This window comes from Mus caroli, unplaced genomic scaffold (assembly GCF_978045245.1).
Source record: "Mus caroli unplaced genomic scaffold, Mus_caroli_1 scaffold_4, whole genome shotgun sequence".
Classification (NCBI taxonomy): Eukaryota; Metazoa; Chordata; class Mammalia; order Rodentia; family Muridae; genus Mus; species Mus caroli.
The window spans coordinates 52,565,742-52,592,973 of NW_028227259.1; the positions used below are offsets into that span (position 1 = coordinate 52,565,742).

The 27,232-nt window shown below is 43.4% G+C and overlaps 1 protein-coding gene across 1 annotated transcript in view; it reads right to left on the minus strand.

The window, feature by feature from the left end:
• Positions 1-27,232, minus strand: part of Adgra3 (adhesion G protein-coupled receptor A3) — a 97,112-nt gene that overhangs the window by 64,496 nt on the left and 5,384 nt on the right. The window contains exon 2 of the mRNA XM_021162897.2: positions 476-547. Coding sequence (XP_021018556.1) covers positions 476-547 — 72 coding nt within the window. The remainder of the gene's footprint in view (positions 1-475; positions 548-27,232) is intronic.

The following is a 27,232-nucleotide window of genomic DNA, read 5'->3' on the forward strand; positions in this document are numbered from 1 at the left end:
TAAACATGATCCTTAATGCAGTATTCAGAACACTATCATTTTAGGATACAGTTTCAAAACAACTGTGCTAAGCTAGTGAGTGGTCAGCTGAGTCCAGAGCTTATTTGGTAAACAGCTTTACTGGAAGCGATCTGCACAGACTCCTTCATTATCACTGTTCTGTCATGTACAACACATCACTAAGGACTGACTGGCCCATTACTGCCGGAATCGCTTGATCACTTCACGGCAGAGCACAGACACCATGACCAAACGTGAAGCCCATATGAACTGGGATTAGTACTTGACTCTTTCCAGGAGGTGTACTGACCTCTGAATCCAAATTGCTTCTCTTTAAGCATCACTTCCCGAACTTCTGCATAATAAAATGTTAGCAAAAACTAATTTTTATTAAAATTGTTGGCAGTTCCATTGGCAGGTTTACAATGAAAACATATTATCTAAATCAGGAGAAATGACCATGGAGAATACTCACAGTCTTTCGAGGAGACTTAACCCAGAAAATGAACCATTCTTCAGCTCGGAGATCTTGTTGTTGCTTAAAATCCTAAAAATGACAAGAATATATATATATATATAACTTGTCTAGCACATACCCTCAACATCAGAGCGACTGAGCTCATGCTGTTTAAACACAGAAGGAATCCTCAGAAATCATTAACCGGACTCTTTAGGCACTTCAGAATAATGCAGTTTCTTTCCCAAAATAGCTTCCATATCTTGCCCCATCCTAAATCATTCTTGTCATATCTAGATAAAAACACTAAAAAGGAGGACAAGGAAGTGACAAAAGCTATAGGTTCAATACAAGGTAAAGCTGGTCACCATGGACTGATTCACTCAGTCAGCTCAGGAACTTATGTTAAAACTAGAGACTGAATAGAAAACATGATATGTGACCCCCCCCCCCAAATACCAACCTAACAAAGAAATATATTGTAGGCACTGTGTGGACACTGCTAGGTCTTCCCTGCAGTTTAACAATATGCAAATGCACTAGCTTTGTGTGTGTGCGTGCGTGTGCGTGTGTTTGTGTGCACATGCACACACATGTGTGCATCGCCTCCTTTGCCTTAGCCCACACTGCCCTGACCAACAGGGTTGCTCTATCTTCACGGCTTATCTCACATTTGAGGAGAGTGCTCACTAAAAACCAAACTAAAACCACAGGGGGTTGCCCCTGACAGGACTCCCCACAACAAAAAGACTGCATCTATTTTCTATTCCTTCCTTTCTACAGTCTAGAATTTTCTACAGTGTTAAGCACCTGGCCATCAACAAGGTGAGAACACCTTGCTTCAAGGGGGGACATGAAGAGGAGGAAAAATAAGAAACAGAGACAAGAACTAAGTCAGCAGGTAGATGACATTAGCAAACAGCAGGCAGACCTCCAAGACTTATTCTTACTTTTATGTATGTTTGTGTACTTGTGGTTATGCACAACATATGTGAAGGTGCCCTCAGGGACTAGGAGAGGAAGTCAGCTACCATGGGGCTGTAGATCACAGGCAGTTGTAAGCCGCCTGACAGTGGTTCTGGGAACTGAACTCCTGTCCTCTGCAAGAGAGTGCAGCTCCATCAGCCAGATTTTGAACCCAAACAATGTCTGCTCTGCCCACATTTCTCAATATCCAACCAGGTTGGTCAAGAGTCACACAACTGTCATTTGGGACAAAAAAACTGGATCACACATGATGTTGCCACTCAGGGGCAGCCCTTTGGGCAGGTACGACAGTCATTACATGGAGACACAAAGACAAACAGGGTACCTCTGCAAGACAAGATTGTAGGTGTGTGTCTCTGTGTACAACATGACTTCTTCATTAATCTAACAAGTAAAAAGAAAAGCCAGCTGTCATCCAGCTGTCTTTGCTGTAAGTCAGATTTGTAAAAGAAAGAACGCAGGGAGGGCAGGGTGGAGGGAAAGAGCAGTGGGATCCCTGCCCTGTGATAACATAGCAGAGCAGCTTCTGTGATGTGCTGGTGAGCTCTGAGTCAAGCTTAGGCCCCAGCTCTGCCACTTTTAAGTTCTCTTGTTCTCCAGCAAGTCTCGCCAGCTCTCAGTAAGACGTCCCTGACTCAGAAGATGTGAAGAATAAGAACCGCCTCATAAACACTAACAGGAAAACTTAAAAGGCATGGCACACTCAGTGAGCAGCCATTAAGATACAGGATTTGTTTGCCTGATTCTGATGTATATGTCCTTCCTCAATTCAGTGTCTGTGCAGCCAACATATACCTTGCAACCAAAGAATCTCATTAGGTAGCGTTCTCTCCTGTTTCATGGTATCACTGAAGCAAAGGCAAGGCCAAAAAGTGTAGGAATGAGACAAAACAAGGTGCAAAAGCATTTCTTAGTGTTTTCTTAACTGAAAATGACAATGATCTTTAAAAGAAAGAAAAGTAGTTGGTTCAGGCTAGGAGAAACTGAGACATGCATACAGCTCCCAGTGTCTGTGCCAGCAGGCTTCTCCAGCAGCCAGGCAGTACAGAGCAAGAGTCCCAGCCCTCATTACTCTGATCAGGCAGAGCCTGCGCTCACAGTCACCAAATATGGCATAATACCAAGTGCATCCTGACCCTGACGGCACGGTTTCAACATGATAGACAACAGACAAATGCTCGAGGATACTAAAAGAAGGTCGGAGGACAAATATAATCCAAGGCAGGTTTTACACATCCAGTGAAGCTGCTACCTAGGGAAAGGATGTGATCGCATCAATTAATACCATGGGCAGAAAAGAATCTCTATGTAGCAACAAGTAAACAACAGAAGCAGGAGACCCACAAGGCTTTCAACGTTGCCATGGTGAAGAGGCTGCCATTCACTTCTCTCTGACTGATGATAATTCATGTTATAAGTTCTGAAATATCTTACTTTCAGGGTGTACCCAGCCCCCAGTAGTAAACATATGAATCTTAGGAATGTTTGCTTTCGATCGAGTTAATTTTGAGTATGTGTATATTCCCAGAAGTAAAAGTTAAAAGAAATCCGAGGTGATCTGAGATTCCAGAGCACATTTGTCTATTTACCTATTGTGTTTGTTTGGTTTTGATCAAACACTGCACATAGAGCAACCGATGTTGTCGCCTTAAGAAGTAGAACAGTCATGTTTGGGGCCCTGGTACTAACAGAGACTCTACAATGTGACGGTGTCAGTCACTTCACTTTTTAAGTGGCTTTCAGCATCCTTAAGACTAAAAAGGAGAATATTATATCAGACTGACAGTACGAAGATCACTCCCGGATTCTCTTAATTGTCTATACTGATTCATGTTCTAATAGGCAAAGCTGCTATGTTTGACAATGGCCAAGAATATGTAAGCATTAACCCAAAAATCTGCACGAAAATATACACTCTACCCAGCTCAGTGACTTAAGATGCCATTTCTGAGTGAAGAATGAAACTCAGCTAAGGAAGAAACTTGCACAGGACTGGTGGGCACTGACTGAATGGCTCTGCCTGTGATTTGGTATAGCTTCAGCGATGGGACTGTCATTTCCTCAGTCATAAAGGCTTTACTGCAATAAATGATAGGTTTTATTGAGGAAAGTAAAAAGGAAGACATTTCATCACACTTAAAAAGTTATAACTGTAACCTTAAAATATAGTTTACAACCTCAAGTTAATATATTCCATCTACACATTACTGGATGTGTTTAAGGATTTTGTGCAGGAAAACAGGATAGGAAGGAATAAATCTACGCTGCAGACAGCTTTTATACTCAATTTTGAAATGGGGGGCTGTGGAACCAGCGGGTGCTTAATATCATATATCACGATGAACCTAAAACCCATTCATAATCAATATTTTTGCTGACACCTTTGAAATTTCAAACCCAGCCAGAGTTATAGAGCTTATATAGACCCATTTCTGTCCTATACTAATGATGTGAACAAGACACGATCTATAGACAACAAGCTGAATGCTATTCAGGCTTCCAGCACTTTGATCCAGAAACTGTATGGAAGAGTCTGACGCCCACTATCATTTCACACAGGACCAAGTTAGTGTGCTGTGCCATCTCCACAAAGATGAAAAAAGAACAAGACTTAAAAGCAGATGGGGTTTTAAAAAAAATCACAAGCAAATGGAACGATATAGATTAGATGTCCTCAGCTGCTTGCTGTTATTAGACCCAAAATGTATCAGAACCATGAGAGCTGTCAATAGAAACCACTCCCTGGATGTCAGATGTCACTAAAAGACTTCCTTTTGGAAAGGAAGTTTAAAATATACTTTTAAGAGCACTAACTATTCAGTTCAACTTCAGGAACGTTGACTGCTGGAGACAAAATCCAGGGAAGCAATCCTGTGGGTCAGGGAAGTAGATGGAGTGGCAGTTTTGCTTCTTAGTTTTAACTCTCAACTTGACCTACAATCACCTGAGCAGCCTGGGGGAGGGGGCTGCCTTAGCTAGGGTTTCTATTGCTATGAAGAGACACTGTGACCATGCAACTCTTATAAAGGAAAACATTTCATTGAAGCTGGCTTTCAGCGTCAAAGGTTTAGTTCTTTATTGTCATGGTGGGAAGCATGGCAGCATGCAGACAGAGCTGGTGCCACAGAAGCAGCTTAGAGTTCAACATCTGGATAGGCAGACAGCAGGAAGTGAACTAACACTGCCTCCAACAATACCACACCTACTCCAACAAGGCCACACCTCCTGAGTGCCACTTCCTGTGAGTCTATGGGGTGGGTGGTGGCATTTTCTTTCATACCACCACAAGGATCTTCTACATTAGGCTGGTATATGCGGATGTCTGTAGGGCTTTGTCTTACAGTGATTGATCTGGGAAGACCCTGTCTACTGTGAGCTGTCCATTCCCTAGGCTTTGTATCCTGACCTGGGTGAGAGTGGATAAATCAAGCTAAACACATGCAAGCATGAGCACACTTTCTCTGTCCCAGACTATGGAAGTGCCTATAGCTAGCTGTTCAATGTTCCTGCTTTAATGTCCCTGTGTAACCTGCAAGGCTACACCGCAGTGAGCCCCTTTCCTCTACTTGATTTTTGCCAAAGTGCTTCTCACAGTGCTAGATGTGTGTGAAATTAGAACAGGCAGGATGGGATGGAAGATGTCTACTCAGTACCTAGGAAGGGGCCTCACTTAGGACCAAGGAAAGGGCAGACATATGTAGAAAATGCTGAGAGGGCCACAGGAAGCTGAAATCATACTGCAACAGGAAAACTAACAAAGATTGAAGTGATCACTCAATGCATATAAAAACAAGCCCGAATGCAATGTAAAAGTGCCCGTAGCCTCAGTAACGCAGGCAGCTGAGACAAGATGACTGATCATGTGAGGACAGGAGCTCAAGGACAAAGTGAGACCCATGTCTCCTTAAAAATAAATAAGAAGAGAGACAAAGGACCATGATTTATAGATGACTGTGCATCCCCAACCAGAAGAGAATATGAGCTTCATCAAGACACTGTAAGGACTTACCACGGTGGGAAAATATAATCTGTTCTGGGGGAGACAACCACTCCCATTTTTATGATGAGTGAGCACAACCCCTTTGGCAGGAAAACATACCAATGAAAACACTCTTACAGTATCTTTGAAAAACCTTCCAACACATACATACACTTAACTAAAATATATTACATGCTACATGTCACATAATTATATGGATATAGCAAAATTACAATCATACAACTAGTAAAAGCTAATTACTAAATATACTATGGGTTCCAATAATGGTTTTTTTCCTGTCTACCGAATGCATATTAAAATGATCAAGTCTTTGCAGTTTCAAGAAGATAGAACTCCTTAAATAGTCACATGGATCAAAGCACAGGATCTAGGGTGTAGTTTGCTTGATAGAGTGCTTGCCTATCATCCACAAAGTTCTAGCTTCAAAACCAGATACCACATAAAGTAGACAGAGTAGTGCATGACTATAATCTAAGCACTGGGGAGATATAGGCAAGAGGAGCATTCATGCATGGTCACCTGAAGTAACAAGTTTGAAGATGACAGGGATTACATGTGACCTAGTCTCAGAAAAGAGAAAGAACATGAAAACAAAGAAAGAAAGAAAGAAAGAAAGAAAGAAAGAAAGAAAGAAAGAAAGAAAGAAAGAAAGAAAGAAAGAAAGAAAAGACATATGTACATAGTAAGTTTCCATGTGTTTAGAGGTCTAATCTGTTCTTGTAATACAAGCTACAGTACAAATTGATACACATTGGGTTTACTGTGTAGAATAATGTATGCCCTTCCTACCACCTTCTCTACTGAGGAAAGAAAGAAAAGCAGGCCAGGTTTAGAGCCAGATGAATCATTAGCCTCTCTTGGCATACACCCTAAACCTTTATGGCCACCTGCCCTCGGCTAAAGTCAGGAATGAAACTCCTTTAAGTGAATGTAGTGCTTCGGCTCTTTGTTGTTGTTGGATTTTGGTTTTCCACTGATGAAAGCATATGCCGAACAGTTCTCAGTGCTGTACGCCGGAGCCTACTACAGGCAACTGAGCACGCTGCTCACCGACGGCTCCACTCTTGATCAGGTGAATCTGTTCACTTACTTTTGTAGAAAATCATCCCGGAAGGTATGTTTTAGCTTATATGTTTCAAAATGTTCCGCAAATTACTCCACTCAACACACAACTAAAACAGTGCAGGCATGTAGAATACATAAAGTGCATGAATCTTTTCTTGTTTGAGTATTGCTGATAAACCTCAGAGACAGAAAGACAGTCATGCTGGCTTGGAGAACCTCTGAGAACCACACTGAGCAGCCTCTCCCCCTTAAGTGAATTTCCTCACCTTTTCCGAGAACCTCAGGACAAAAGTCATACCATGTCCTCCAAAACAGTAATAAAAAGTCTACATGACTACCAGGAAGTTTGCTCAGAATGACAATCACATTTGCTAGCGGAGTTCAGATCTAACCTTGCCAGTACAGCATGTGCCATGTGCAACCACTGGGGTGGTGCATGGGTGTCTTTTCCCAAAGACATACCGTAGACAGCAGCTGGCCGAAAGAAGGGGCTCACTCTATAAGCAGTGTCCAGTCAGTGGGCTGGGAACCACAGTACAGATTCCAGCTGTTTGACCACCACAGGCTGCCCCTTGGGCAGTGTCCACACTGTCACTTCCTGCTGGGCCATTCCAGACTAGCTCAAAGCTGCAGGAAGGACAAAGGCCTCGCCTAGCTGTACGTCCTCAGCTTTCACAGATGCTCAACCTGGACCCTTCCCACTGCCTCCTTCCCTTCATTTTCTTCAGTCATTTTTTCCCCTGTAAATTATCTTGTACTTCAGCCCTCCATCCAGACCTGGTCCCCAGAGGCCCCGAATGACAAGGTGCTCACAACATCTGTTCAATAAATGAATGACATAAAAATACGGCTGGGTTTAAGTTTCTCTGTTCAAGAATCCTTCCCTGAGGACTGTGAGATGCAGAGTTCGTAATTTACTGGCCTCTAGTGGTACAGAGAAGTATAAATCTAGACCACTCGCTCCTTCCTCTCTGCGGCTCCAGGGATTTTTCTGAAAATCTACCAGATAATGTCTAGTTGTCTTTCTTCTTCTATTCCAAAATCCCAAGAAGTATGTCCACGTTATTGCCTTTCTAACACTGGGACCCCCTTAAAACTGATGTGGAAAGAAATCTCCAGCTGCTAGGGAAGGAAGAACCATGGATTTATCAGTGACTGTTGTCGTTGGCTCACATTCAATCTGTGGTTGAATTTTAAGTCTGGCTCTTTAACTGTGGCTTAGTGCTTACACACCAAGGTTCCACTACAATGCAACACTGAAATTAAAGGTTGTATAACAGAAGATAGGACAGTCAGTGTGAGTGAGGACAAGCGATGCCACTGTCAGAATTTAACATTTCAGAGGGTAGGGGACTGCACTCCGGTGCCACAGGAAACTTTCTTAAGTTCTCATCCACCTATAAAGGAAACACTGAAGCTTCAGAAAATGAGACTCAATTGGGGGTTAGGGAGGAGGGAGAATCGAATCAAGATTAGGAAGCTAAACAAGTTTTTTAAAAAAATGCTTCAGAGCCATCTAAACTATAATTTCATGACTGAAGATATTCTTTTAAATTTTTGTTTTTATTAAAATACCCTACTGTCAAATTTGTATGCATACACACACACACAAAGTAGAGAAAAATGACCTCTGGAACACCACTGCATATATACAAGCACACTGCATATGCCACAATAAAATATTGGACACATCTTAAAAAAAAAAAAAAAAGGAAAGTCTGGTTAAAATAGTAAATTGTGAGTAAAAGAAAGGCAGGTATCCTGAGTTACAATGTTAAGTAGTTTCTACCCATCTACTTCTTAACTTCACCTAGTTATTTTCAAGTTGAAGCTGGAAAGGCACTGTATTAAAACGATCTCACGCAGACCTGGAATGGTTGAGTGACTTGGAATTCTGGTTGAGAGGACTGGGGGTTGGCAGAGATTCTAAAGACGTGCCTCGTGGTGTGGGGAAAGAAACCTCCATGTTTAGAGTCGCCAGCTCTTGAGAGAGATAAGTCATCTCTCTCCAGCCCCAGCAGCATCTGAGATTCTATGACTTAGCGAATACTCATCTCTTAGGCCGTCCTCCATGGTTCTTAATACTGCTTCACAACTTCCATCTTAATCCTTCTGCTTTGAATTTGCAAATAAATCCTCCGCTCAATTTTCCAGACCACTAATTTCCTAAATCCTGAGTCACTTCCCTCCTGCCCTTCAGACCAATCACTGACCCCGGGACAGGCTCCTTCACATCTCAGCCTCACAGCTAACTCCTCAGAGCTCCCTTCTCACCCTTTCCCACGCTATTCTTGCCCTATGGATCTGCTCTTCTTTTGGATCTGAAATACCAACTAGAATTCCCCTGCGTTAACATCTCACCAATGCTTCCAAAACACTGGCTCCTTGCCGGCTCACAGTGTTGATTTCTCAAAAGTCTAATGACTCTTTCTGGTTGTTCACTGGACTGATCAATACTGAAAGGCAGCAAAGGATCTCATTAGCATATATGAAAATAAGGATGGACAGATAAGACACCACCTCCTTTATGCCGAGTTTGGGGAGTCTTGTAACCTTAGAGAGTGGAGTTACACAAGCTGCAGGGACTCAGTAACTTCCTGCTTCCAACTCCTACTCTGTGTAGCCTCCGCAGATGACAGAAAACAAGCAAAGTGGTTTTGCAGCTGCAGCAACCTCAGATCAGCAGCTCCTCCTCTGGGCCCAGCTGGACAGAGCATCTGTCTCAAGGTCATCAGTTGCTGGCTGGGCACTCTCATTACCCACTTCTGCTGCCACTCCCCACATTTTAGGTTCTTGGGACTCTTCCAGAGCGCTGTTCAGAACGTCATTTTTCTAGTGAGTTGGCACTTTCTCTCCTGGGCTGTAAGTCCCTCTGCTGTGGGGTCTCACCATCAATCCCATCCATCTGCCCGATTTACTCCTGAGTCCCCAGTGCTCCAGGGCCAGCGAAGCTGCTCTCTCATTTTTCAGCCCTGTTGGGTTTCTGCTACAATTTTCAACATGATCTTGAACAGGACAGAAGTAAGAGAGAAAGATAGGGGGGGAAAAGAAATTTTCAAATATCTTATCCTTAACAGAATTTTTACTTTAATCACAAGAGTGTCCTGTGGACCAAAGCTAAGGTGCAGACCCCATATGAAGCAACAGGATGTCCCTGAGCATAATAAGCATTCATTTGCTCTATGCATGATTGTGCTACTCCATCACCAAAGTGGGTCGTATGACTGACTGGGCAAACAAATCTGTTGTTTTGGGGTCACTATTCCAGTCCCTGCCTTTGTCTCAGTAGTTACTGAGCAGGTAACACCACGACAGAGGGTAGACTCTGTCACACAAACTACCTGCGTTTAAACATTAATACCAAGATCTGGCTTCACCATTCTGCATAAGGTTCTTGACCTCTGTTACTCAATATCTCATCTATAAATTATTCTAGGGACTTAGAAAATGAAAGCTTTTAGTGGACATAGAAGCCAAATGTAGGAAAGTCCTTAAAGTGGGCCTTTAGCACTACTTAATAAGATCCAAGCAAATCACAACAGCCAGACAACAGCTAGCCAAGCAGGAGTTTCCATTCAGCACCGCCCAATGGTAACTGCATACTTGACCATGCTGCCTTCTTCAAGGCCTGGAGCAACTGCTCAGCGAAACCAGCCTTCGCCAGCTGTTACACTATTGAGGTTCCTGTGTGTCTTGCCCAGTTTTAGGGTAATCTTGTGCAGGCAACAGGATGGGTGGTACCCTGTAACAACTAAGGATGATGGGGTACACACACAGACCCAAAGGGGTAGGAACACCACCACTAGCAAGATCCCCAGAATTAGAGCAATGCGAAGCAGCAGCCTGCTAATTAGCTCTCTCAGCAAACACACACAGGAATCCCTATTGTGCTGAACAGAAGACACCTAAATTTGTCGGACATCTCAGATTTATTCATCCAAGAAATCTTTTCTACAGAATTCATCCAGCAGAACTTAGCTACATTATCAATGCTGTACCCAACGCCCAACTTCGATTCCCACAAAGTGAACAATTATATAAAATGAGACAGCAAGTCAAAACCGTCAGCATGGAACACATGATTAGAGTCTTAAGATTAAAAGGTGCCGTTAATAACCATACAAAGACAACAAAAATATGCCCGGGTACACAGTAAACCCTAACTCTCCAAATGGCTCATTAAATAACCTTCCAAGTTCCCAGGCAGCTTTCTCAAAGATCCAACCCTTGAAATAATACATAAAAGCCTGGTTTTTTTTCCTCATTTGCTTTCAATGCTTTACTTAGCAGTTTCATAAATAAAAAGTAAATAACCTATTTTTCAGCGATAACATTAAACACAGTGAGTTTACATAAAGCTAAATAGCATTTAGTTGATTAAGAAAATCTGAAAGGTTTTTAACACCATACAAGATATCGTTCAACAATGTCTAAAAATGAAAAACTGTTTATTAAACAACACTCCATCATATCTTACAAATACATTAGCTCCTTGAGAAAAGGAAGCCCATTCTTCAAGGTGCCGGTACATCACAGAGAATGTTGGACACTTACTATTTATGAATACAATAAAAGTGAGTTTATTTGGCATTTTAATCAAACAGAAAGCTTTCTACTGGGACCACACTGAGGTTCTTGAGGATTCAAAGATTTGATTTTTCAGCTGAAAATTTTGATGATGTATCAATCACTCATTAACTCCGAATATATTTGAGAAACTACTCCGCTCTGGGAGAGACACAACAGATACAGGAGCAGACCTCAAGGACTAATATGCACACATGCTCTGAGGAGGGTGTTTAACTGCTCCAAAGAGAATACAGACTTTCAGGGTGGCTGAAAGCGAGTTGATTAGGAGGACACACTGCTGAACTATATACAATGTAAGCTGTCCCCTCCCCAACTCCAAAGGGTGGGAAGTTAAAGACAGACAAACAGTCAAATCCTTGTAATCCTGCCAAGGTTTCCATAAACAGTTCAGAACTATGCAGATCAGAGCCCTGGCAGGGACTGCATGGGCTCCTCTACCAGGTAGAACTGGTCAGAGAAGGCACAGAAGATTCTGGGTTCACAGGAAGGGTGAAGGGAAGAGGCTGCCACTGAAATGGCACAGGCAACTGTGCTCACAGGCTATAGCTACAAATGTTCAGGAAGTGGGGATCTTACAGGCTAAGGTAGACAAGTGTGCTTTCCTAAAGCCCAAGTTCTCAGTACAATATGCACAAGAGCTACACTTAACCTTACACTTCCTGCTCACTGTAGCACTGTGACCCACAAGAGCAGTCCTGAAACTGTAGAGCAATAAACTGTCAGAAATGCCAGGCCGCCGCTAAAACTTAACAAGCAAAGCTATGCAAGATCCAAGGTAGCAAGTAGGTTCTGTATCAAGATGGAGAACAATTTTTTGTAGGTTATATTTTTCTAATTTCACAAGTTATGAATGACAAAGCTCAAAATATAACAACAGAGCACGACTTCTTTCTTAAACCCTCGCACAAATGTTCTCCTCAACCAAATTTTAGTCAGGTGACTCAGGACCCTCCTCTTTAACCTCTGGCTCCTGCATCTGTAGCATGGTGTCTAGTTTAACAAGGATCTTGTTAAATTAGGAAGAAGAAAAAACAAAAACCTCCTGATATCTGATCAAATTCCTCATTTCCCTGACATCCCTGCAGAGAGCAGATCACCTGGCCACCTTCAGCAAGGACCTTATTAGGCCAGTTTTGCAGCAGTTCGTCCACCTTGATGTCTCCAGTTAGTAATTCTAAATCTGATGACCCTCTGCCCCAACCTCCTTGGCAATCCACCCCCATTTGCTAGTGCTATATTTGGAGTTGAGCCCAGTATCTCAGGCCCAACTAACATCCATCAAAGTGATCCTGCATACAGTTGTTGCTCTCATTTAACAGGGGTCCCAATCTCTTTCTCTTTACCACACTGTTGAATGAAATGAAGAATGCACTCCTTTTTGGAGGAGATAAAATTTCACTAACTGAGGTCCTGATCATCAAATCCATTTCAAGCGTAAAAACCCTTTCTTTGCTCTCAGGCTGTACAAAACCAGGCAGAACTGGAGTGTTTACCCTTGCCCTTGAAATGTATAGCTTGAAGGAAATAAAAGGAGCCAAGAAACATTACTACACAAATTCCCTCCAAGGCAAGTCCCACGCCACAGCTTTATAGTACCCGGGAAATGGCATTGCTGTGTGGGAGAAAAGACAGGAACACGAAATTGGCCTCCTGTGAAATGGCGTATTAGAAAGAAAACACTATAAGCATCCAGCCCTTTGTCCTTTCTGGAGCCTGGCTCTATTAAGAGGAAAGGGGGAGAGGGGAGAGAGAAAGGGCAAGAGCAAATGTAGGGGAGAGGAGACGGTGGGGGAAGAATGAATGAATGTGAATGAATAATGGGTACACACAGGTCTTAAGCCACAGAATCAGAAGCAGGCGTGTACCCCTAAGCACAGTTGGAACTTTTAGGACAGATGTTAAATTAGATCATTTCTCTACTATGATGTTATAAAGTTAGGCTCCAAACAACCTTGGTACATAGTGAACCTACCTTGATGTGAAAAGTAACTAACTTAAAAATCCCATAATCAGCTTCCAAACGCTGACACCATTGCATACACTAGCAAGATTTTGCTGAAAGGACCCAGATATAGCTGTCTCTTGTGAGACAATGCTGGGGCCTAGCAAACACAGAAGTGGATGCTCACAGTCAGCTATTGGATGGATCACAGGGCCCCCAATGGAGGAGCTAGAGAAAGTACCCAAGGAGCTAAAGGGATCTGCAACCCTATAGGTGGAACAACATTATGAACTAACCAGTATCCCAAAGCTCTTGACTCTAGCTGCATATGTATCAAAAGATGGCCTAGTCGGCCATCACTGAAAAGAGAGGCCCATTGGACTTGCAAACTTTATATGCCCCAGTACAGGGGAATGCCAGGGCTGAGAAGTGGGAGTGGGTGGGTAGGGGAGTTGGCGGGAGGGTATGGGGGATTTTTGGGATAGCATTGGAAATGTAAATGAGGAAAATACCTAATAAAAAAAAAAAAGAAAAGAAAATATCTAATAAAAGAAATGCCTTAAAAAAAAATATATATATATATATATACCACTGACCAAGCAACTGAGTGTCTGGCCAATCACAGCAAGGAGGCCAAAAGCTGCAAACATAAGAGAAAACTTCACAACAAGTCCCCGGGCTGTCTCAGTGGTCATGTGCTCACCAGTACTCATGAAGAGACCCTCCACACATGCCGGAGGGGCAATATTAAACCACTTCCAGACCTTGGCGGTGACCATCCAGTTCTAGAAACTTTCCTACACAAATGAACTTTACAGAAATAAACATTATTTAAGCTAAGGGCTTTTTTTGGTTTGGTTTTAAAATACAACTTAATGCAATAGTTTTAAATTGGACTGAAAGCTACAGTTCCCTCAGAGAACTCAACATACACACACATCGATTTCCCCTCATCAGGTCCTTGTGATGAGGATTTATTGAGTGTGGATTGCATGCTTGAGAGCATTAGAGACGCCAGGGGAAACAGACCAAACTAAAACTGCAGTCTTCACAAATTCATATACTAGTGGGCGGCGGGACACAACCAAAACAGCAAAATATGTAGTGTGTCGGCTGGTGGGAAAAAATCTCTTGAAAAAATAATATAAGAAGCAGATATTAAGGTCTAGCTAAGATGAAGAGACCATTGTGAGTGATAAATGAAAATTCTCAGCAAAAAGGTGGCTTGCTTTTAAATAATTTTTATTACAGTAGCAGTGGTCAAGTACTTAAATTAGAAAACAAAGATGAAGAAGAATAAGAAAGTAAACTACACTTTTTATGTACAGACAAATATGCTCACAAGTTCAGAGCTCAGACTCGTGACACTGTCAACCATATACACAGACAGGTATAGATTTTGTAAACACAGATCCTATTACAAACAACAGGGATGCCAGCTTCTTGAGCTACCGACTCAGCCTTTCCAGTTCAGTCTATTTTCATATCCAGGTCACAATCAGATTCCTAAGTATCTCAGAAAGATCTTATACAGATCTTTGTCTAAACCAGTATCTAAGACCACACCTATATTTTGAATATGTCACTAGCAACATAACACAGCCTAACCCTGCTGTTTGATGAACAATAAATAAACAAGTAAAGGAGAGACAGCTCCTGGCTGAGAAGGTAAGACCGTGAGGCCAGCCTGTGGTACACACCTGCTCTTCAGAGTAGAGCCCTGTCTCAAAGGTAATCATTTTCACCATCGACATAGACACTGTGGGACACCTTCTGTGCTGATGTTTTGACAGTCCCAAATACTACATCCATACATCCAGTTCATGCAGACTTCGTCTATCAAGGATAGAGGTCTCAAATCTCTTTGTACCTTGAGCTACTTGGGCAGTGTGAAGAAGCATCAGGACTTAAAAAGCAAACACTTGCAATCTGTTGAACTAGCCTCCCCCCTTAGTCTTGCTCAAGTCTGGGAACTTGCCAAAAAGCACATGTTCCATCCTGTTGCAAAAGATGGAGTTGCAAAGCACACATACTGTACGAAACCAAGCTACCACAAATTACTACCAGCTACAAGCAGAGCTCCACATTATTTGACTTGTTTTGTTAGAAGACTAAAGACCGGTCTGGGGAAAGACTCAGTAGGTAAAGCACAAAATACCCAGCCTGGCATAAAGCCAGGCGAGGAGGCATACATCTGTAATCCCAGCCGTCATACAGCACAAATGAAGGAAGGGACAAGAGAATTCCTGGAAGCTCACGGTCCAGCTAGCTTGGCATATGCAGAGATGAACAACAAACAAGAAACCCAAAGACCCCAACCCAAGGCTGCTCTCTCTGACATCCATATATACGCCATGATACGATCTCTTGCACACACACAAAGAGAGAAGGGGGGTAATGTAGTCAAAATACTAATTTCTAAGCAAATAATGATTCCATTTTTAATTTAAAAGATTATTTTTAATTATTAACTTGTAAGACAATTATATGAGTAAAAGATTAAAAACTGTAAATGGAGCCAATTCTTACTGGCTAAGAAAGTGATAAATATTCATCTTGTTCGTCCTGGGTAAAGTTACTTCAAAGAGGGAAAGATGGCTCAGCAGTCAGCACTTGAGTGCAAATGCCTAAGGTTCTTACCAAGGGGAGAGTACAGTTCCCAGCACCCACAACAGCCTGAGTTTAGCTCCAGGGGATACAACACCATCCATGGGCACAAACCCACACTCCAGACACACACATATGGAATTAAAAATAATGAAGATACATTTTAAAGAAGTAACTTTAAGGAAATCAACTGACAGATCATGGAGAAACTTCTTTGATAAATATAGATGAGGTAAGAAATTAATAGGGATGATAAAATGAAAGAGGCTATGGGCATTTTCCAAGTACTAAAGTATGATTGATTTAGGAATGATAAAACAAAAAACTGCCAACTAGCATTAAAATAGAATTAAAGTTATTATGGACTCATCAATGTAGGTACATGGATCATTGCTTGCCAGACTCAAGCTAGATTCTGAGAGCTGAAGGGTCACTTCAGAATCTCAGCTTACAATGCTGACTGTCAATCTGTCCTTGCATTAAGATGGGCTCTGGATGCCAAGTGACTGAGCTCAAACCTGGTTCCTTCTCTTAGCAGTCCAGTGACCCTGGAATCTTAATGGGCCGGACTTCCCAAAGCATGAAACAGGGTTCATCATAGTAATGACCTTGTTAGGGAAGTATGAACGTAACTCCAACACTCCCACACATACCACAGGACCTGGCACATTCCAAAAAATTATGTTCCAATTGGCCTTATTTTTGATGCTCAGTCTTTTTGTTCTCATTTAGTTTCCCCCAATACAGTTCCCAAAGATCTGTGGTTGCTGATGGGAGCCATTCTCTGTCTAGATAGAATGACCAAGAGTGTGTGAGAAAGATGAGAGATTCAACCTGGTTTTGGTTTGGTTTGGTTTGGGGGCGGGAAGCAGGTATTTTTGTGTTTGCGGTTCTGTCTGCCTTGGCTTTTGTTTGTTTCTATAAAGATTTATATTTATCATGTACACAGTGTCCTGCCTACATGTCAGAAAAGGACATCAGATCTCATCATGTGATTGCTGTGAATTGTACTCAGGACCTCTGGAAGAGCAGTCAATGCTCTCAACCTCTAAGCCATCTCTCCAGCCTCTTGCTTTGTTTTCTGAGATAAGCTTTCACGTACCCCAGGCTGGTAGAGCTCAGTACTATGAAGCTGAGGATGACCTTGAATTTCTGACCTCCTTTCTCTATTTCCCAAATGCTGAGATTACAAGCAGGCACCACTGTGCATGTATCTAAAACATGTACCAATGGAGACGGTACCCAAGAGGTGCTACGTGCTGGGCAACCACTCCACCAACTGAACTACCCAGCCTGGAATCAACATGTGGACACTGTAGAGCTCTCTACTCTATATAGAACCTAAATAATTGCAGTAGTATTTAAAAATTACCAAAGAAGAGGAAGGCAGGGAAGGCAGGGAATGGAGAAAGGGAGGGAGAAAGGGAGGGGAGGAGGAAGGGAGGGAGGGAGGGAGGGAGGGAGGGAGGGAGAAAGGAAGGAAGGAAGGAAGGAAGGAAGGAAGGAAGGAAGGAAGGAAGGAAGGAAGGAAAAAAAGAAAAGAACATCTTTTGAGAGTTTTGAGAGATAGCTCAATTGGTAAAATACTTGCAAGGCGAGTGTGAGAGGTGTAGTGGAGCATACTTAATCCGTGTATGCAGGTGTGCACACCTGTGTGTGTGTGTATGTGTGTGTGTGTGTGTGTGTGTGTGTATGTGTGTATTCCACTGAGGAAATTTTTACTATCTAACAAAAATACCTGTGATTCCTATATAATGGATGTCCAAACATTCACCCAGAGCTCAGAAACTCAGACAAGCAGCCTGGGCTACCCGTTTAGCTGGGAACTTAAAAATCTGTATTCCTGTGATGAAGGAAGAAATAGGGATACACCAGGGTTCGAGTGCTTAATGGGCTCCTCAAGTGCTCAGGTCTTAAAGACAGGAACTGAGACAAGAGAGAAATCGGGTTAACACACAGGCTAACACAAGGAGAGCTCAAGGTCCCAAGGTTGGGGTTAGCCCTAGGCAAGGAGGGCAGGTCTCAACTGGTAAGTGAGGGGCAATTAGAGCAGCTAAAAGCAGTGAATAAAGACAGGGAAGGAACCAGGCTGGCCAGATGCTAATCCTAGCAGCCCCCACCCTCTCCAGCCCTCCCTGGCTGCCTCTGCCAAGAAGACAGCCCCTGTACTTACTGTGTGAATGCCATATAATGATGCAATGAATCCCTCTAATAAAACTACTGGGGCTTCATTAACGTCTGTGCCTTTTAAAAAACACCTCAGTGATCTTGTCAGGTTTGATTTGGTTTTGTGAGCTATGTAAATTCACAGAATTCAGGCATTTAAGGAGCCCTTAAGGACAAGCCAGCTCAAAACCTTACTTCCCTGTCAGAGAAGTGAAGGCCAGAGTACCTGTGATGGGCTGAGAGCTACACTCTGGCTACACTTGGCAAAGCCAGTGTGGATTCCCTGAAACCACAGTCTCCTGTTATTTCCTCTGCTTCCTCCTCTCTCAGGTCATTAGTAAATCGGGATCTTGGAGCATAGAACCATGGGGAACGTGAACCTTCCCTAAACGTCAGGCAGAGGGAAAAGGCTGATTTAATCTTCTGATGAAGACTTTAGGCAGCTACCCCGCCCTCCCACACCATGATGGTCTTAGTCCCCCCAGGTGTGCAGGGTAGCTGTGTCCCAGGTAAGGACATTTGGGAATTCTAGGATGAAACAGTCCACCTCAAGAATGCAGACGAGCAAGGCATTCCTAATTAATAGCCAACACTACATTACAGACCTAAGCAGGACCAACACGGTCACTCCCACAACTACTGCAATGAGAGCAAATGGGATAATAAACATCTTCTCTTCAACAACTCTTAAGTGCTAAGTGCAATTTCTCAGCTCCTATTTCCCCATCAGCTGTTCAGTGTGCACCAGTTTCCTGTGTCAACTGCTTTACAAAGGTTTACACCCAACCCTACTACCAAAAGGTTGCTTTTGTGGTATAACAATAGTTAGAATTGTAGAACTGGAGTCACAGATATGGCTCACAAGCCAAGCTCTGGAACTCAGAACCTATGTAACTGGAGAATACTAATTTACTCATCTGTGCATCTGCCGGAGCACCTGTAAAAACATGGACACTACCTCCCCTGTCAATCTGAAGGAGCCAGGAATGTGTTCTTTGTAAAGTATTTAACACTGTAGCTACTACCTGACAAGTATCAAGATGTCAGTTATCTCCAGAACCTGAGCATCAGCTAAGGATGCTGAGGTTCTAAACTCAAGGAGCACTCCACACACATTATGTCCCCCAAGTCCTGGCGGTTCAGAGTAAGTACCAAACCAGTTTGGGAAGGAAACACCTTTCAACCCTTTCAGGCGGTGAATGTTCTGTGTCCTTCTGACAGGGCTCGGGGTGCCCAGGTATCTGCTCCACACTACTTCTCTGATCCTGGACGTCTGTGTGCCTGATACTTTCAGATTTAGGCTGCACTTGCACCAGTACTGCCGACTCTTGTGCCTGAGGCTCTGATCCTAGAGCCTTGACTCCAGGATGAGTCACACCACAGACTCCCGCTTTTCCAGGTTATACACTGGGGTACTCCTTAGACTATAACCAAATGAGCCAATTCCTGTAACACCATCCCCCCCACCCTACCCCCACCCCGGTGATTCCATCTACATCCCATCGTCGTTGCTGTTTCTCTCAAGAACCCTAGTGCATCTGTGGATAAGAAAACTCAACTGTGGTCACTCCAACAATGAAAGCTACAGATCTCAAAATGAACTCATCCAAAGGGGATGATTTTTTTGAAATCCTATTCTGAAAAAAGAAAAAAAAAAGTGAGAACAGGATATTTCATTTTACTGTCCTTCTCTGCAACTTCCCAACAAAAACCAACCACTGGAAAATAAGCTGCCATACAGAACACAACGGTAAGGCATGCAGGAACTCTTTCTCTGGGAACCTGTAAACCAAGGTCTACTAGTCCAACAAAGTCCACTTTGGGGAACCAATGAATTGATTCGGTTTAGTCACAGCGTCTAGATGAAGGATTGCTTACAGGAGCTGAATGAGCCCAGAACATCACCCTATGATGGATGATGCACAGAGTCCCCACCCCACTTCATTTAACTTCCCACCCTTCCGACTGCACTCTAGCAACTCCAGAGAGCACCACGGGCAATTAGGACAGAAGTGTATACAAACAGCAGGTAGGTGCAGGATGGGACTGTCAAAATCTCAGATGGGAGAGAAAGGACCCTTTCCTTCCAGCCCTTCTTTCTATGAGTGAATGCCAACAGTGAGGAGACTGCTTGGACGTGGTCACAGCTGCTCTAAATGAAGATGATGGTGGTTAGGCCAAAGGATGGAGTTCCACAACACACAAGCCTCACAGACTAGTGTGAAATAGACGTTCAAGAGCATGAAAATCTTGGAGCTAGGAAGGGAAAAGAGCCTCTTTGTCACCCAGTTGCTGGACCTAGGGATCCCCTACACCCTCCTTTGCCACTACCTGATAAAAGAGTTAACTAGGTTGTTAACTAGATAGTTAAATAGAAGAGTTAACTAGGATTGCTGAAGCAATTTAAAATAATCTAAACAGTTTCTATTTCTCAGAGGTTCACACTGTTATGACACCTCCCTTTTGCCCCCGGGGCCATTGTCCTTCCTGGGTCTAGACTGTTCCTAGGAGCTTTCTAGCCCAAAGTGCAGAAGATGAAAGGACCCGGATTCAGCAGCTGAAATTCAATGATCTGGGAGTGTGATATCAAATGCAGTCATTAAACCAAAGAAGAAAATATGAGCAGAAATGCAGAGGGGCTGCCAGAGAACTCTACCCTTGGCAGCAAATTGTGCGCAGGGGGCAAAAACTACAGAGCAGCTGACTAAGACAGAAGGGACCAGATCGTGAATTTGAGGAGCTGAGCTATAGCAGAGTGCGCAAGCAGCACATGCTACAGGGGATTCCTGGGGTGCTTTGAACAGAGGAGGAAAGCCATGCCAGAGCATGGCAAGGACACCTTCAGAAACTATGTGAGAAGCTCTGAGAGCAAAATGAGGCATGCTTTCCCAAAGGCAGGGAGCAACTGGAAGAAGGAACAGGTCCATGTGGCTAAGACAGGCACCGTGCCATCAGATGAATACTGTAGGAGGTAAAGTTGGACTCTCACAGGAACATAGTTTTCTTTGAGTATTCGGGGGCTTAGCTGCCACACTTTCATCCCATCTCAGTTAAGAATTAGAAGAAATGCCTCCCTAGCCCAACTTAAGAGCACAGAGAAATGAAAGACAACCTCCCTGTACAGAGAATCACTTAATGCTCCTGTGCCCGAGGCTCATCCAGAGATCAACGTGGCCATCAGGAAACCACAGTCTGATACGTTCTGGTCAGAGACTGGGCCACCAAATTGGGTCACCCCACAAAAACACAAGCAAACATCAGGTAGGAAGTGGGTACCAGGCAAGATGAGCTAACATTTTTCAAGCGGGGTACAAGGCAGATTCCAGGTTCTCACTGCAACCATTTTAGAATCCTTAGCCTGGGCATGAAGGGAGAGTTTACGCTTGTGCTTGGAGAATGACAAGCCTGACACCAATGTTGAAAAGGAAACATCCTGCGTAAGCCTCATGGTATACTTGACTGAAAGACTTTAGTCTAAGTATCTATAGAGAGAGAGTCATAGATAGATAGGTACACATTCACATGCATACGCTCACATATCACTAGCAAGAGGTTGCTAAGTACATGCATGTTATAGAGATATATCTTCTTATATAACAACATAAATAAACTATGGGATATGTGGACATTAACAATGAACTGGCACATACCCATAATGGATATTATTTTTAAGAATATAAAGAACATCATCCTATCAATCGCACTAAGGAATGCACAAGAACAGTGGCACATGGTTTCAGACCGAAAACGGAAGACAAGGTTATAAGAGCTTGAACATGATGCATCCAAACTCACAGTGCCAGGCAGTGAAAGAAATTCAAGATGACTGGGGAGAGCCTCAAAGCTCTATTTCCTAATCCTAAGGGCAGTTTCCTCGGTGCTTACTGGGGCACTATTTTAATATACTTATCACTGTATTTTTCTATTCCATACTTAAATTAAAAAAAAAAGTCATCTAAAAAAAAAAATAAAACAGATAAGACTAACAGAAAGGACATCTTAGACACCGCCCTGCGATCTAGCTTCACCTTTTCCACAAGAATCTGGGAGAAACTGCACAGTCAAGAAGGCTTTTTTAAGTCTTATCTTGATGGGAAAGGAATCAATTTAATTAGACTCAGAATCAAGCAGGCCTAAAGAAAGAAAACATTAACGCCGGGTGTTAAAGGACCTTCATTACCATTCCACGAAAAGGCTGCACAGAGTTTCCTTCAATTAAATCCAAGGGGGATTTAGACAGAAATGCCAGGCCAGCACAGGATTCCCTGTTAACTGCTGGTCTCTACAGCAAGTGCTCCTGACAGAGGAAGTGGGGCAACCCTGGAGGTATTTTGGATGGAGACACACACACATCCCAGTCACATTCAATGCTTGCCCCTGGGGAGGGGAGGCACTGAGAGGAATGACCCCCAGGGGTCCAGCATGCCTAGCCCCTTTGGAAAAACAGCAGTCTATAAGTACAACCTTCAACAGGTGGGCGGGGCAGCACTTTCTCATACAGGGCTATCAAGCCATATAAAGGTTTTTCTCTTGCTATGATGACACTGTCACTGGGCAAGATCCTAAATGAAATCAATAAAAGTTCTTAACAGACTGCCACAGCAGTAATTCAGTCTTCTTCTGTGTGCCCTGATCCCCACAACCATGGGGTAAAAAATAAGACAAATACACAAAGATTACTTTTGAACTGAAGAAGGTAAAACATGAGAAGAAATACAAAAAAAAAAAAAAAACCCAGCAGATATAAGGTTTGTGTTTCATTTAAATTCAGAACCAAGAATGCAGGACAAGTGCGCAGATGAGGCGCTGAGAGTGACTGGCAGGGCCTGAGAGCCGAGCTGACTCACAGTCTAGCAAAGGAGCTTTGTGCTCTCCAGACATGGCTCCCGCACAGCACACCTGCCGATTGTGAAGTCAACAGCACAAGGAGGTCTACTGGGCTGCCTCCTTCAGGCCCAGCACAAACAGCAAGAAAATGACGAAATAAATATCTGATGGTGAATTATCTCCGTAGAAACCTCATGTCAATGGGGACATACATACATACACACATACATACATAAATAGATTTTTAACTGTTCAGAAGTTTGGCCAAACACAAATGACCCCTCCATAGGTTAAATTATATTAAAACACACTGAGAACTAAATTATCTTTTTGTTGTTGTTCTTTTATCAGAGCAGTCATTTCACTTTTCTGTTTCTCTTTCAGAGCCTGAGGAAAAACAAGTGCAAGAGCAGAGCTGAGCCCTGTAGAGAAGGCCCAGTTTCCTGCCACCCTCTACCTCTTCATTTTCCTTCTCTTGCCTGCCTGCAAGCAGCAAACTGCAGTCCACCTGCATATGTGTGTGCTGTCACACTGAGAAGCAGGCCCCAAGCCCAGATCTGGTGTTTGGTGGTTCACTCTTCCCTTGTGTTCTTCACAATGGGGATCCTACTTTTTAAACTGCTTGAATTCATTCTGCAACTAGCTGTTCATATTGTGATAGTTTTAGGAAGATTTGGATGACGACGCAGCTCCTCGACTTGACAGCCCCTGCCCTGTGAGAAAGTTCATGCATGGAAATGGGACCTTGAGTTTTAAATCTAACAAAGAGCATGAAAGGGACCCTGAGCAGGGAAGAACCCTTTCTGTTTTGTTGCCCATCCCAAATCAAACACACAGCAGCAGGCCCTCAAATACCAGTGGGACAAATGGTGGCAGTTGTCAGGCCCTTTCAAGTTCAGTCATTTATCTCCACGGCATATCTTTAACACCATCCCACCAACCTAACATTAAATCCGGTGTTAGATAGCACACCTGAGTCTCCATCTATAATCTCCTGTGAACATAGCCCCAGCCCGCAGCTATCAGCTAACTGTCCCAGGAATGTCTCTTAATCTCATCCCTCTTGTCTGCACATAGAACAACCCCTCCCCACTCCCAAAGGCAGCTGCTCTCTGTTTCTGGGCTCTTTCTTCCATCTCCCTTTGTTGTAGCAGAGGACAGCTGGTAGCCACAATTAACCCTTGACTGGGATACCTTACAATGGGTTTGGTTTTTTTGTTTTTTGTTTTTGTTTTTTAAAAATTATTTATTTTATGTATGTGAGTACACTGTCACTCTTTTCAGACACACCAGAAGAGGGCATCAGATCCCATAAGAAATGGTTGTGAGTCATCACGTGGTTGCTGGGAATTGAACTCAGGACCTCTGTAAGAGCAGTCCTTTTACTGCTGAGCCATCTCTCCAGCCCTAACAACAGGTTTTGTAATCCCAAGGGTCACCGGAATCAATGGAAATCACTAATGTCTGGGATCCCATCAATTGCATGGGAACACAGGTCTGTGCTCCAGATATGGGAATATTTAATGCTCCTGGGTGATGCAAATGAAGTTTTCAGCAGCACACTTGAAATCAGGCTTCAGTAAAGGAGACAACCAGCCCCTTCTTCCCCTGGGATGGGATAGATAATGGCTGGGAGCATCCCTCATCTCCCTACTTCTGGACACAGCCTGGGGAATGTCATTCACCACCATTTGCGTGTGTCATGTCCTGGCGTGAAAATCTTGCAGTAACTTCCGTGAATAACAATGCGACTGTGTGCTGCAAGTTGGAAACACCCGGGACTGCAGAGAGGCTTTGTGCCCGGGAGATGGATGAGAAGAAGAAAACAACACAACCATGGTCAATGGAACAAAGGATCTACTACTGGGCCCCTTTGGCAAAGTCCTGCCTAAACCTGTCTTCCAAACCTCCCTTTAGAAAGCCTTACTGCCGCTAACACATCAAAAGCCACACAAACTACCTCTGCACTCTGCTCTGTCTCAGGAGAATGTGACAGTGTGGATCCAGAGCATGGGTTAGAGACCATCCTGAGGAAGCTGGACTGACGGCCATATCCACGCTAGGAGAGAGGGGCATGACAGATACTGGACGGCTAGAAGGACGAGGCGCAGCTCCAGAACAGCAGTGTCTGACTGGGACAGAGTTGATCCAGCGGGCAAAAAATATCAAATCAAATTAAATTAAATATTAAAAGAGTCGAATCCAGAGATAAGGCCTGAAACGACCACAAATCGGAACAGCTAGCAGTTAAATGGACTCAAGCAGTTGCAGACGTGGATACTGACCACGAAGAAAAGTAAGAGATGAGTAAACATGAAAAGAGTCATCTCTTTCATGCTCGGGCCTCTCTCTTGCCTCTTGCTTCCTTGTTCCCTATCCCCTCCCCACCCCCTCCACATGTTCATGGCCGGCCTCCACTTATCTACTCGCTCCTTCTCTCTGTCTTTCTCTCTGTCTCTACTACCCTCTTAACTCCCCTCCCCATGCCCTAAATGAACTCTATTCTACACTAAAAAAAAAAAAAAAAAAAAAAAAAAGCTGCTGTCTAGTCTGTCAGCACAGGTTCAAACCCCAGAAGCCAGCTGTCTGCAGGCAAGTGAGAAGAGACTATGGCTAGAGGAGAGCATGGGGTGGGGTCTGACCTACTGGATCTCCTCGGGCTCTCAACAGGAAGAATCACAGGACAAGGAAAGGCTTGCTAAACAATGTGCAAGAGCAAAGCCAATGTCTGCTTTGCACTCAGCACAGCGCCTAAGAGCCAAGACAAGTGATGGAGACCCAGGAGAGCCTGGGAAAGTCACCCTGGCTTAAAGGGAGTCCCCTAACTGGACATGCAAAATTGATGAAAAGTCAGTCAAAAGAAAACCTTGAGAGGACAGCTTGCTATTTTAAACTGCCTCCTGCATTAAACTAAATTTGAACATGCATGCAAGATAAACCATACAAAGAATATTAAAACCAAACTGAGTTGCTGGCCAACAATCAAAACTTGAAAAGGCCAAGTTTGCATGTATAGCTTTTTAATCTTGAAGTCTAATTTAACATGCCACTTAAACTCATAGTACTGTATATGTGATTTTATTTTTCCTATTTACAGGAAAATGTTAATATAAGTGTGCCTTCCTTGTAGTCTCTGGACATAAGATTTCCAGAGTCAAGGCAGAACAGCATCACTAGGAGCAGGTGAATTAAAGTCACCATAAGAAACTAACCCGCCATGCATGGTGTTACAAGGCTTGTCACTGAAGCTCAGCACTCTGCACTGCAAAGACAGAGGCAGGAGGCTTGCCAGGAATAGAGGCCAATAGGAAAACAGGATAAATAAGGAGAAAGAAGGTCTGTATCCTAGATCACTTTCTGATTTACTTTCTAGTTGTTGTTGTTATTATCATTATTATTATTATTTTACTTCTCTTACGTGCTTTTCAAAGCCATCTTTACAGGACTCCTGGAGACAAAGGTGGGAAGGTGGGGCAGCAATGGAACAAACACCTCCAAACTTTCCAAGGTTTCTTTGTATCTTAACCTGGCATACTGCCAAACCCTGCGATCCGCTCTCCTGTACGCCTGATACTAAAGGACTCTAAACAGGCAAGAAGCAACAGGATTTGGGGGCAGGGTTATGCAAAACCTTGACATCATTTCATAAAAACTTAAGATAGGAGATAGGTACTCAAGGATCAAAAATGCCTAAGTCTATGGATTGTTTCTGCAAAGTATTCCTTGTAGGAATTTAGGATGCTACAGAAGATCAAGTAGGTGTATGTGTAGATACACCTACTATACCCATTTCTGAATCATGGGTCCCACATCTATGCATTATTGAACCAGACTAAAATAAATAAATGCCCTCATTTGCTGTACCAGTGTGAAAGTTTTGTCCTCCACTCTTCTTGACTTTCCACCATCCGCTCTTGAATCTTTGCTGACGGTATGCTTGCCAATAAAGAACACTTGCTGTATCAGATAGGTCTCCTCCTAGCCCTTCCCTTCAAGGCTATGTGCATGGCTACCCAGTATCATGGAAAGGGATGCAGGAGTATGGGACAGATGTATCTCAGTGCTCCTCGTGTAGTTAGCCCACACAAGGCCTTAGGAGTAGAGAGACAGGAGGAGGAGAAAAAAGTAAGAGAAGAGAAATACAAAATGACCTAAGGCCAAGCCATGAGGACAGTCAGTGAAGAATTCCCAGAAGTCGGGCAGTCTGTGAAGGATGCAGAATTTACAAGAGCACAGGTTCCAAGCTCTATAGAAGGCTAAGTACAAACTGTGTTCAAGATGAGAGGCACGGCAGCGAGATGGAAACGACTCACAGAGTAAAAGCGGATGAGACTCCCTTCTGCTGATTCCTGACTTTTCTCGGGTAGCAAAGCAGCATACCTTAGTGGATCAGAGCCACCAGCACTAGGCACTTCAAACTACAAGAAGACACCTACAGAAAGAAAACCTAATCTGCTTAATATAGAGCAATAAATAAGATCTCGAATTCAAAGACAACAACCTTACCCAGTAGCTACCTGGGATCACCACAGGTTAATTAAAAGGGGAGAGGAGGGTGTTCCACACAAGTCATTCTGTTCTGTGTGTGAAT